Raw genomic sequence first — 12050 nt, 5'->3', positions numbered from 1 at the left:
CATATGAATGTAGCTGATGATATAGTACAGACGAGCATAGATAGACAGATCTATCCATAGAGCTCTCCATGCAAATACGAGTATAGCGAGCAGTTGACAAAAATTTAGCTAGTAATATTTTTATTGTGTGTATGATGTGTGTGTGGCGCTTTTTACGTGCGTGCCTATTGCGATTTGCAGCTGTGGTGTTCTAAACAAATTTTTTTAGATAAATAATACGAATGTTGACCGAAAGATGAACTTTTAGTCCTCACTTTCTTACTCTTTCTTTGACTTGTCTCACTCAAGCTCTTCTTTAGATTTTCACGCGCTTGCGCTTAAGCCGCTAATAAAATGCTCTGTGTGGGTTCTTGTGTTTTTCATTTCTTTTGTAAATACTTGTAAATAGCTGACTACGTAACTCGGATAATGTATAAAGGTCGTTAAATCATTTGATTTTTAAATATTTGCATTGCATTAAGGTTCAAAATAGTTTTCGGTACATGGATTTGTTCAAATATTAAACACTGCCAAAGCGTATAGAAATCACATTAAATGTACTCTAACTAAAACACAAAGTGCAGATAGTTCACTCAGTTCTCATTCGGAATCGTAATACATACGAGTAAGCAGAAGCAAAATAGCACACGATTATTCAGATATGATTTTCAATAACATCAATTTAGCTTATTGAAATGTAAAAGTTAATCGAATTCGAGCTTTTAATAATAAAACAAAACAGAAAACAAGAAAAAGAAATTAATAATAAAGACAAAAACTATGACTAAGATTGACTTTTTGTTCGTTGTGTTTGTTTTTATAATATACACGTAGCCTTAGGTTTAGACAACAAATGAAACGAAAAATTGAACATTGTGAATATTAAGTATGCGCCTTCAAAGTAACATTTAACATATATACAGCATGTACGTACGTATGTATGTATGTAGTGTGAATAAAAAAGAATAAAAAATACAAAAAAAGAAAAAAATATGATACGGCAGCAAGTTCATTTATTGTTAGGGCTATTAAAAATTAAATTAATATAGATGAGAAGAAAAAAGCATTTGCAATCCTTATAACAGGCATAGAGTAAACCCAAAAGTTAAACATAATTTTTAAATGAATAACATAGTTTATACAAATTTTAGAATTATAAATACTCACACTCACACATAGACACACACGTACACACAGACAAACAGACCACACGCACATACAGATACATCACAACAGCGAAACCCATTGACAAGAACAACAAAACGAACTCTCGATGTTGTGAGACTTGATTAAATCATGTTTACGCTAAATAAAATTATGAAAACCCAAAAAAAACCAAAAAAATCAAATGATATACAAAATGCAAAACGAGAACTATCCACAAATAGCTTTTGAAATATAAATCGAAAAATCTCTTTAAAATTTGAACAAAGCTGCGTTCGGCATTTGCTATATACGAATTGCCTGATTTCATAAACAAATACAGCGTCATTCTATACATTACTATTTCATTTGACCGCATTTGAACTCAGAATCCATAAATGCTAAGATCGAAGCCGCCAGCGTCTCAGCTTTGTTCAAAACAAAAAAATCAAATAATATAAAATAAAATACAAAATAATGATAATATTGTATATCGCCTAGAAATACTCAATGCCATACAACTAGACACAAATGCAACGTTTTGTAGAAAAATTTCGTGAGTAAAATGTAAAAGCATATATATATATGTATATATATACAATATTCGTAAATGTAAAGCATTTTACAGTAGTTAGATACTTTGTATAGGAAACAACGTTTGCAGCTAAAAAACAAAACACAAATGATAATTTTAAATGTTTGGGCAACAAACAAATGTTATTTTGTAATTATTGCATACTAAAAACAAAAACGAAAAAATACGTTATTAAATTTATAAAAGCCGAAATTGAAAACAAAATTATTGTATAATTTCGTAGCACTTTCACAACTACCATATATATATATATATAGATATATATGCGTGCATATGTGTATATATATTTATATACATACATATATATAAATATATATATATATATATATATATATACATACATATATATATATATATATATATATATAGTTATATACTGCACATGCATACAAATTATTTTAGTACTATGTGCATTAAAAATGTATAAATAATTAAAAAACAAAAATTAAAAAATAAAAACTAACATCATATAGTCGACGTAACTGTAATTAAGCTTTTTAGTTTTTACCCGCGATTTATAAAATATATTTACAAATAAAATTCTAAAAGTTTGTCATAAGATTATAATTAAACTGCTGATAAACAAATTTATTTACATAAAACTAATAGATCGAGATCAGCGACCGCTTGATAATGAAAACAAAAAACAACAAACACATTGTTTTTGTTTAAAAGTGAAACACAAAATTTTGAAGAAAAAGCGAAATTTTAAATAATAATAATAATATAAAACAAACACCTTAAAATTCGTATTTTAAACAATTGTCTATGAAAAATAATATAATACTAATTAATATAATGCAAGTAAAGAACAACAGATAACTGTAATTAAATAAACGCTATAATAATAATAATATTATGTTGTTAATGTTTAAAAAAACCTTGTTAAAATAATATTTCAAAATAAAAAAAATACGAATACAAAATTTCAATTTACGGCCTGCGCCCAGACTTTTCCTTGTTAAAAGTGAAATCTTGAGTTAGGGCATGGCCAACGGTTCGAACAGCCCAAAAATTGACCCACATAAGGCGGCCCGGCCCGGGCCACAGAAATTCCATCGACCAATTGCGTTTAGAAATTTGCAGTCACGCCTCGCATAAAACGCACCCAATTAACAAGTCCACTTGATCGTAAGCGTTTCATAAGCTTTTTATAACAGCCTGCCGTACACATTAGTATTGTATAATCGGAGATCTATAGCTGATTAGCATATAGTAGGTATAGTTAACTTATGCTGAAGCGCTGAGCACAATCGGTTCACATTCCTTGACTTCAATACGAATGGCAAATGAAATGAGGCAAATATTTATAAATTAATACATCAATTTTAATAGCGCAATACATACATACATCAAATATCAAGGAAGCAGCTTTTCTGTTGAGTTATTTGGAGAGCCAAAAAACTCTATTATCAGCAAACTTTAGTCTAATCTCCTGGACATCATATCGATGCAACTCCTTGCCTTGAGATCTCAATGATTACAGCTCCTCCTAATATAATTTATAGTGAGGCATAGAAAGGGAGATTCTTAAAAGACCTTTACAGACTGCCTGTTTACATTCTATGTAGATGTTTTACCCTACCCTAGTTTTGTTTTGCAGATATTGAGCAGAATGAGATATGCACATATAAAATGAAGTTTCTGTTATTTTTGTACACTTTTCGAGAAATATATATTAGGTTAGATGAGAAATGGGACAGAAGAATAGAGAGATAGTAAAAGCTAGAGACTTTAGAAAGAAATCAAACATTCGTTTATTTTAAGATTCTGTCATTGCTTCTTCTCTCTGTTAAGAAAGCTTTCTGCTCTGTTTATCTATTTGTTGATTTTATTTAGAGTAATAAGAAAGCCAGTTGACTAAGTGAATCGGTGTAGTGAAGGCTTTTATTACTGTTTTTCAACAAAAAGGAGCACAGCCTGTTAAATTATCCGAGGCATTTTACAATTAATAATAAAGTTACCGTCAGTTGCAAGAGAATCTCTTATAAAAGATAGAATAATTCTTGATGGCACACATGTCGCTTAGTTAAAGCTTGAGACGCTTTAAAGGTTTTGTGTTCTTGCACCAGAGAGCAAGAGGCGCCAATGCACAAAGAGCTCAGTTCGATATCATGAGCGCCTGGTGTGTATTGCTTTTTAAGGCATTGGATGAGTGAATATTAGCAAGACAAGTTCGTTGCCCAAGTCTTTTGTTTGCCCAGGCTGAACTGGCAACTGGCCAAGAACTGGCAAACACTTTCGTTTAAGCTGTGCGTGTATGTCTGGCAGAAGATGAAGCAGAAGGAGAAGAAGACGAAGAAGACAGCGCACATGCCGGCAATGCCCATGTCGTTGTGGTCGCGTGCTAAGTCTCACTTGAGCATTGAACAAGTTTTCAACGAATCGGCCAGCACAGACGAAGAAAAGCCGACCACTTTCTTTGTGGTTTCATTGGCTTCCAGTGAGCGATGATACGTGTACTTCCAATGGCTGACAAAAGTAGCTATCAAAGTCGGTTGGAGTAGCTGCGTTGCTCAGTTGTTAACGCGACCTGAACAGGTGCAGACTTGCAGACTTTGCAGCTCCGGTTAGCATTTTGTGTGTTGTTCGTATTTCTCGTATTAAAGGAAAGCGCCGCGGCGCACGTGGACATGAAGTTAATTGATGTTATTATTTACTTAATTGCCATTCTGATCTTCATCTATTTGTTGCTGGAATAAAACAAATCCCAGCACATTCAGTTGCCACTCACTCACTCACACTCAGCTGCAAGCCAAAGCTTTCCTTCTTCTACACACTGAATACGCTCTGCATCTGCGAAAGAAATTACAATCGCTGCAAATATGAAGGTAAGTAGGAATCTCACGCGGGTTTATGAGCTTCAATTATCGATCATTAAATGGTGGGAAACACATTTATGCAAATCCATAATTTCTATAGACGCCTCGAGCTCAGCTGCATTCGGTTTCTTTTTGAAACTCAATTGAAAACTAAAGACAATGGCGCCATTCATTTTTAATTTCAATTGAATTGCAATTGATGCGCCGTGGCTGTGGCAGTGGCAGCTCGTGCTTTGAATACTTGTTAAATTGCGATTGGCGGGCACTTTCATTTGCGGTGCAGTAGCTGCAATTGCAATTGCTATGGCTATAGCAATTGAGAGCACTTGATGCGTCAAGTTTTCGCCGCAGGCAACTAAACAATGGGCCGTTCGCTACAGTTGCTTGGCTATTGCCATTGACTCTGCCTCAATGTGCAACACGGCGAAGAAGATGAAACAGTTAGCTCAATGTTGACTTTCAGGTTGGCCAGATGCGTTGCGAATTGGGTTAGCTTGCGGTTGTTTTAGTGGTATCGGCTAATTTGGTATTTGATTTGTGATATGTAATTTGTGAGCGCGGTCCGTCATAGTACGTTATAGTAGATCCTATTTCAATAACGTAAAATAATACCCATTTCGTTGGTACTTTGACTTTCATGCAACGAGCCTCAAGTTCATTCACCAGTCAGTGCTCCCGATAGACGTCAACTATTATTATGCATATTTTTTACAGGCGACAAAGCAATATCAAATTACTGACCGCTTGATAAAGACCCAGGCAGCAATTTAGTCTCAATTACGTCTGCCATTTTGATTAGGCAAACGCAGCACGTAATCAATAACCATAGTGCAGTACGCTGTACGCTGACAGTTTCACCTGTAAGCAGCGCTTGATTGACTGACCGGACTAACGGTAAAACATTGTCATTGCCAGTGTCTCTCCGGTAGACAAGTGAAATTTTGTTGCTGTAACAATTACACCGACAAATCGTCGACTTCCACTTCACTTGTGGCTTAACCAAGCAACAACACCAGCGGCTTCGGTCATGTTTGTAACAGAACCAAATCAATTTGGTATTTCACTTTCATTGGCCCACAGTCTTAATTAGACGCGACAGCTGCACGCCCGTGCCTACAGTTATGGCTTACATGCTTACACGTACATATATATGTTTGTATATATACTTAAAGGTTTATGATTGCCTTAAGCATAAGTAGCTAGCGGCAGGCGACGTGATAAAATTTTAGAAAACCGCCAATTTATACAAATTAAGGCCATTATTTTCGGTTCTCCGACCGTCCGTTGATTACATCCCAGACTGACCCCCCTTTGTTTATCCGCTGCCTGCTGATAGAGCTTAGAAAGTTGTATATGTATATTCGTTAAGTACGTACTGGCAAGAGATAATTAAATTTCGTTTAATGGATTTTCGTGTTAATTTTTAACGTTTTTATTGCTTTAGCATTTCATACTCTTGACGCTACTATTCGGCCTGGTCAGCTGTGATCTGCCTGTCGGCAAGCGTCCGTTGATCTTCAGCAATAACAATTGGCCTCCCAAGAGCGCCAAGCAACTGGCTCGACTACCAATTGGCGCCCCATCAGCTGCCTCTTCCAACGGCAAGCAGCGCACATTGGTCGTTCAGATTCGCAGTGATCAGCCGGTGCCATTGGTGCTGAAAGGTCGTCCCGGTGCTCACACCCACGCTCATCAGCATCTCGCTTCGCACTCGCACCCACACTCCCACGCACACCTGCACGGGCACGCCCACTCTCACGCGCACACACACCTGCTGCATGGAGCGCCGCCTCAACATTTGCGCGGCTCTCGACCACTGAAGCTTAGCGCCCCAGTCTATCTGAAGCCGTCAGGCAGTCTGCGAAAGCCGTTGAAGATTAAATTGAGCAACTCGAAGCCACACTCAAAGCCTACGTTTGGATATGAGAAGCCCTTCAAGTATGAGAAACCCACAGCAATTGCCTACAGCGAACTGCAGAATTTGCCGGTAAGTACCATCAGAAATGGACAGGATTCTAAGCACACGCACATGCACACACACGCGCACGTAGTCAGATATCCTTATACGCATACACATGTACCCACAGCTGGACACACACAACAATTACAACACCGAGCACTTTGCACCAATTTACACGGTACCAGCTCCCAATCTGGCCCTGCACCACGATCATGACAATCAGATCGACGATGGCTTAAACACTGCATACCTGCCCCCACAACAACAACAACACTTGAGCACTCAACGTCCACAGACCCAAACGTATGTGCCGCCCGCAGCTGCGAGCAGCTACTACAGCGTGCATGAGGATGAGACCAATGATCAAACGATTCGCGATCCCATTTCGGGTTCGCAGAAACTCTTTGCCCCAGATCCCGATCCATCGTTGCCCACAACCAAGGTGAAGATCGCCACGGAAAGTTTCAACACGCCGAGCAACAACCAGCCGCTGCCATCGGATGTGCAAAGCAATCATCTGCCGGCGCAACCTTTGGTTCAGATTGTGGGTGCCCAAGCAGCAGCCCAGACAGTACCCATATATCCCATACAGTTCGCGCAGCAGCAGACGACACAGCCCTTCATAGCCGCCGCTCTGCCTGCCGCCCATATACCCATCTACAACCCCACTTATTTGGTCACCCAGTCCAATCAGCTTTACAGCCAACACAAGCAGCAGCTCTTCAAGCCCAGCGTGGAGCACGTGGTTGAGACAGGTTATGTAAACGCAGATCTGACGCAGGAGGTGGCCAGCAATGGCCAAATTCTGCAGGCCGCCAAGGATCCGCAGCATAATATCCATCCGGTGTTGGATTCGGCTCCACAATATGCCGCATTGATTGCTGCTCCTGCCCTCAGTGAGCCCGCGGAGCCTGTGTACGACACGGCTCCGTTCCACTTGGCCAATGTCGCCGCAGCGGTTGGCTCAACGGCTCCGGAGGGCGGATTTGTGGTGTCCAACTACTATGGAAATTCTCACGACTCTTCGCAGCTGCTCCAAGCTTATGCTGAAGAGGAGGCCCGACGACAGCAGCTGGAAACTGAGCAGGCTGCATTGGAGCTTCAGAAACAACAGCAGCAACAACTTCAATTAGAAGAGTTGCATGCGCAGGCCCAAGCACATGCTCAATTGCAACAACAGCAGCAATACCAGCAAGAACTACAGCAGCAGCAGCAATATCAACAGGAGCTGCAGTTGGAAGAGCTAAAGGCACAGGCGCAGGAGCAACACTTGCAGCAGCAACAACATCAGCAGCAACTACAAATACACCAACTGCAACAGCAGCAACTGCAACAGCAGCAACTGCAACAGCAGCAACAGCAACAACAACAGCAGCAACAGCAAATTCAGCAGCAACAACAGCAGCATCAACCCACAGATGCAGCTGCCGCGGCTTTCGAAGAGCATCAGCGTTTGGTCCAGCAGCAACTTGGCAGTAATACGCCATTACGCATTTTTGTTCCAGATGAAGAAACATCCGAAACGGTAAGCAAACAAATTGTAATGCATCCTTGTTCTTTTTTAAATCGTCAATACTTACAGCAGCGTCTACAAAAACGTTCAGATAATTTAAAGAAGGGCACTTTTGAGGATGTCTCTACGCTGGATGTTAACGATGCGACAAAGGATTTCTTTCCCGTTTCAACTTCAGTGGAAGTGTCGGGCAGTCAAACAGATGCCGACAGCGAATAGGAATCTGTTTTTGTTATGGACGTAGTTCTTAGCGGTCTTCAAATATTTATTTTACAAACACATTTGTAAATTTAATCATATAGCAAGAGTCGATAGTGTAATAAATAAATGTATTAATATTTTAAAAAACCGCGCACTTTCCTTAATGGGTGACACAATCTAATATGGATGAGTAACACATATGCTCAATATCAATCGGTGCTTTGCGATTGTATGAAGTAAGTTGGTAATTCTGGTGGTAAGTAACTTTAGGTATTTTCCGTTGTTATACTATAGTTTTTAGTAGTTTCTAATTGTTTATATTACAAACTAATTTTTAAATTGAACATAATGTTTCGAGCTGATATCAATATTTAAAACTAACGCGCGTACTTCCAAATGGGTCACACTGCTCAATATCGATATTCAGGCCATGTGCTCATTAACTATCGAAATCTTACAATCATTTGAAATAAGTTGGCAGTCCTAATAACAAATAGAAGCGAAACATAAAAGTGTGCGCAAAGAACAAACGAAATAAATTGTTATAAGACAAATATAATTAAATTGTATCAATATGATAATACCAATCCGGTGTTTTACCTGCGGAAAGGTAATTGGTAACAAATGGGAATCCTACCTTGGCTTGCTGCAGGCCGAGTACACGGAAGGGTAAGGCTGCATTTTATTTTCAACATTTTAACTGGATATAATTATTCCTTAGTGACGCTTTGGATGCTTTAGGATTAAAGCGTTACTGTTGTCGTCGAATGCTGCTTGGACACGTGGATCTAATTGAGAAGCTTCTTAATTATGCACCTCTTGAGAAGTAAATCAATTTCGCGCTGCACCTGAAGACAATTAACTAATATATACAGAATTTGAACGACAAACTTTATATTTTATTATAAAAATAAATTAAAGCTCAATTTAAGAAAGAACAGCCGTTTCAAGAACTACATCTTGTCCATGAACCATGGCTGGCCGTTGTTTTCACGTCGTTTAGTAAGGATCTCACAACCATTATTGGTGACCAGCAGAGTTTGTTCAAACTGTGCCGAGTAGAGGCCATCTCCAGTGACGGCAGTCCAGTCATCTGGCCAAGATTCTGCCTTCTGAACACCCTCGGAAATCATTGGCTCAATTGTAAAGCAATGCCCAGCGGCCATTACCCCAACGGCAGAATTCTCTGTGGAATCAAAACATAAGTAAAGCATTTAGAGTGCACAGAAGGACTATCTCACTTACTGGCATAATGCGGCACATTGGGTGCAGTGTGAAAGACACGATGAATACCATGACCACAATAACTCCGAACGACACTAAAGCCATGAGGCGCCACGTACTTCTGGATGACATTACCTATCTCACGATACTTCACGCCAGGACGCACCATTTCAATAGCTTTACTCAGCGATTCATACGTAATGCGGACTAGTTTCTTGTGTTTCTCCGAAACGTCACCAACGAAAAAAGTCTCGTTGAGATCACCATGAAACCCGTGATGATAGACAGTCACATCGATGTTACATATATCGCCATTCTCCAAGGGCCGCTTGTCCGGTATGCCGTGGCAAATGACCTCGTTAACGCTAGTGCAGCAAGATTTTGGGAAGTTGTAGTAGTTGAGCGGGGAAGGGTAGCAGTCACGCTCGATGGCTGCCTCGTGCACCAGGCGATCTAATTCATCAGTCGTGACGCCTACTTCTACGGCTTTGGCGCCTTCATCAAGGCACTCCCGGCCCAGCCTTCCAGCCACTCGCATTGCCTCAATTTCATCATCGTCGAGCACTTTAATTGTAGTTCCACGCAAAGCTTCTTCAGATAAAGATCGTCCTGCCGGATGATCGGCGTAATCTGGGCGAGCGATTGATTCTGGAACAGCGCGTTTGGGAGTCTGCGCAAATGGGCGCAGTTTGCCGGTGAAACGGAAGTGCGGCCACGGATTATAGACACCATTATCAAAAACAGGCTTCTCCCCACCGGCTAAAATAACATTTCCCATTTTATTAAATAAGATATTACAAGTAATTTATTATGAAGTCAACATACCAGCTAAGGCGTGGATCACCTTGTGCTCTTTCCAGAAACCTTTGAAGCATGCCTGAGAGCAGAAAAATGAGCCTTTGATTCCCAATTTAATGCAAGTGGGGCACTGGAGAGTTGCCTCTTTGTTACAGTTCGTTGTTTCACAACTTTGCGTCATTTCTACGTGTAAAAATTTCCTCTTAAAAACTGTTCCAAAATTAGCACTTCGAAGGCAATAATATTAATATGTAACGCCGTTCTTATTATCCTATTTCATTATATCGATATATTTACAATCGATGAATTGAGTTAAAACAATGTCGCATTATAGAAACTATCGACGATGTTTTTATTTGAATCGTTCAGTTTTAAATATTTTTTAACAATGCCAATTACGGTTTGGATTATTTAAATTTTTTTTTAAATTAATAATTGCTGCTTCCCTGTAAATAGTTATTTTACGTTTTCTGATATATTTTTTATGGTATATTTTCGAAGATTTCGGCTTACATTGATTAATTTATCTTCTGATGGCTTAATATTTTAATATATAAATATATATTTAATAAATAATATTTAACTAACTATAAATAAATGTACTAAACTTTGTTAGGGTTCTGACAACTTAATTTGAATTCAAACTGTTTCGACTGTTAATCAAAGCAGCTGTTAGCAATTGTTTCGGCACATGCGCGTTATCCCTGTTGTTCTATCTCCCTCTCTTTTTCACCCGCTCTCTGCTGGGCACAGCTGTGCAGCTATTGAAACGTTGGCTCTGTTTATGTTTGAATCTCTCCAATCAAACCGCGAGAACCTTTCGTCGTGAACGGACGTGTATTTCGTTATTCCGGCTAAATAACGCGAACGAAAGAATAATAGCAACAAACTTGTTTGATCTGAAGCAGAAGGTCCACAAGGATCCCGCTTCATCTTCGAGTGTATGTGTGCTTGTCCAAGTGAATACAAACAAGTGCTCTAATAAGTAATATAAATATTATTGATACAAAATATACACATTTATAAATATAATTTGAATTGCCTGCCACAGGTGGAACTCCTTTCGTACTGTTAGCTCTTCGACAGTTTTATTTCACTTGAAGTGTGTAAGCTCGGAAAGAAAATATTAAGTCATAAGTCATCAATGAATCAAGGCTAATTTACCTGCATATGTTTAGTTGATATAATTTCTAGTCGCTAATCTGTTAGACAGTCAGTCGGTCGAGCGCTGAATGGATCAGTTTGTCGCGATCTTTGCACTCGCCGTTCGATCGCGCTCTATGCGTTTTCCTTATCAGCGGCTGCTGTTGTTGGCCCCGCGTTTTGTTTTTGCGTTCATTTCGAGCAGACGACGACAAACACGCCGCAGTTACTGCTGCTGAAGCTGCTGTTGCCGTTGCTGTTGCGGCAGAGAAGAGGCAACGGCATCAAATAGCTATAAATAACAAACGGCACGCGGCTGCGTCCGTGTGTGCACTGTACGTTGCTCGCCGTACCTCCCCCACTGCCTCTACACCTTTTGACCCCCCTCAACTGAAATCAGCTGCAGCCGGCATTTTACGCTGTGGGTGTTTGGCGTTCAGCGCTTTCCATTATCTATCGCTAACTGACTCGTTGTCAGTTTTCCGCTTTTCATAAAAAAAAAAAAACAAAAACAAACGACAAAATCAAGCGAAACGCAAATCGTCAATTGTCAATGGTCTTCAGTCTAAAGGCCGCCTGCGCAATTAAAATAGAATCTGTTTTCTCTGAATAAGTGTGTGTGTGCATATTTATGCTTTTATGTGTGTGTGTCTATATACTAAAGTAAGACAT

At 39.4% G+C, this 12050-nt stretch overlaps 4 protein-coding genes across 7 annotated transcripts in view; 3 read left to right on the top strand and 1 right to left on the bottom strand.

Annotated features, from left to right (window-relative positions):
• The first annotated feature begins 3991 nt into the window (after positions 1-3991).
• Positions 3992-8231, top strand: LOC111593680 (putative uncharacterized protein DDB_G0271606). The gene is made up of 4 exons (XM_023306572.2): positions 3992-4141; positions 5984-6526; positions 6627-8024; positions 8085-8231. The coding sequence occupies exons 1-4, from the start codon at positions 3992-3994 to the stop codon at positions 8229-8231; spliced, it is 2238 nt and encodes a 745-aa protein (XP_023162340.2).
• Positions 8232-8692: 461 nt separating this feature from the next.
• LOC111593682 (DNA-directed RNA polymerases I, II, and III subunit RPABC5) lies at positions 8693-9130 on the top strand. The gene is made up of 2 exons (XM_023306575.2): positions 8693-8882; positions 8935-9130. Exons 1-2 carry the CDS (start codon positions 8788-8790, stop codon positions 9041-9043), a joined length of 204 nt encoding a protein of 67 aa, XP_023162343.1. The 5' UTR covers positions 8693-8787; the 3' UTR covers positions 9044-9130.
• LOC111593681 (methionine aminopeptidase 1) lies at positions 9103-10491 on the bottom strand. The gene is made up of 3 exons (XM_023306573.2): positions 10263-10491; positions 9459-10196; positions 9103-9399 (listed from the first exon to the last, which is right to left on the bottom strand). Exons 1-3 carry the CDS (start codon positions 10414-10416, stop codon positions 9167-9169), a joined length of 1125 nt encoding a protein of 374 aa, XP_023162341.1. The 5' UTR covers positions 10417-10491; the 3' UTR covers positions 9103-9166.
• A 533-nt stretch (positions 10492-11024) lies between these two features.
• Positions 11025-12050, top strand: part of LOC111593687 (dorsal-ventral patterning protein tolloid) — a 29069-nt gene continuing 28043 nt past the window's right edge. For 2 of the 4 annotated variants that reach the window (XM_023306583.2, XM_030225694.1), the window contains exon 1: positions 11025-11220. The gene's annotated coding sequence lies outside the window, so the exon portion shown is untranslated. The remainder of the gene's footprint in view (positions 11221-12050) is intronic. The other 2 variants (XM_023306584.2, XM_023306585.2) reach the window with 2 other exon arrangements.

The sequence above is a fragment of the Drosophila hydei genome, unplaced genomic scaffold (genome assembly GCF_003285905.1).
Source record: "Drosophila hydei strain 15085-1641.00,03,60 unplaced genomic scaffold, DhydRS2 tig00008137-arrow-arrow-pilon, whole genome shotgun sequence".
NCBI classification, from domain to species: domain Eukaryota; kingdom Metazoa; phylum Arthropoda; class Insecta; order Diptera; family Drosophilidae; genus Drosophila; species Drosophila hydei.
This window is presented reverse-complemented; position numbering and strand designations above follow the sequence as displayed.

What these genes read in the sequence shown, in the direction of transcription:
- LOC111593681 (XM_023306573.2), bottom strand. Translation starts at nt 10,416, where the DNA reads ATGACGCAAAGTTGTGAAACAACGAACTGTAACAAAGAGGCAACTCTC. An exon ending in GGTGATCCACGCCTTAGCTG is followed by an intron (nt 10,197 to 10,262) that starts GTATGTTGACTT and finishes ATGTTATTTTAG; the next exon opens with CCGGTGGGGAGAAGCCTGTT. An exon ending in CAATGTGCCGCATTATGCCA is followed by an intron (nt 9,400 to 9,458) that starts GTAAGTGAGATA and finishes TTGATTCCACAG; the next exon opens with AGAATTCTGCCGTTGGGGTA.
- LOC111593680 (XM_023306572.2), top strand. Translation starts at nt 3,992, where the DNA reads ATGAAGCAGAAGGAGAAGAAGACGAAGAAGACAGCGCACATGCCGGCA. An exon ending in AAAAGCCGACCACTTTCTTT is followed by an intron (nt 4,142 to 5,983) that starts GTGGTTTCATTG and finishes TTATTGCTTTAG; the next exon opens with CATTTCATACTCTTGACGCT. An exon ending in ATGAAGAAACATCCGAAACG is followed by an intron (nt 8,025 to 8,084) that starts GTAAGCAAACAA and finishes TACTTACAGCAG; the next exon opens with CGTCTACAAAAACGTTCAGA.
- LOC111593682 (XM_023306575.2), top strand. Translation starts at nt 8,788, where the DNA reads ATGATAATACCAATCCGGTGTTTTACCTGCGGAAAGGTAATTGGTAAC. An exon ending in CAGGCCGAGTACACGGAAGG is followed by an intron (nt 8,883 to 8,934) that starts GTAAGGCTGCAT and finishes ATTATTCCTTAG; the next exon opens with TGACGCTTTGGATGCTTTAG.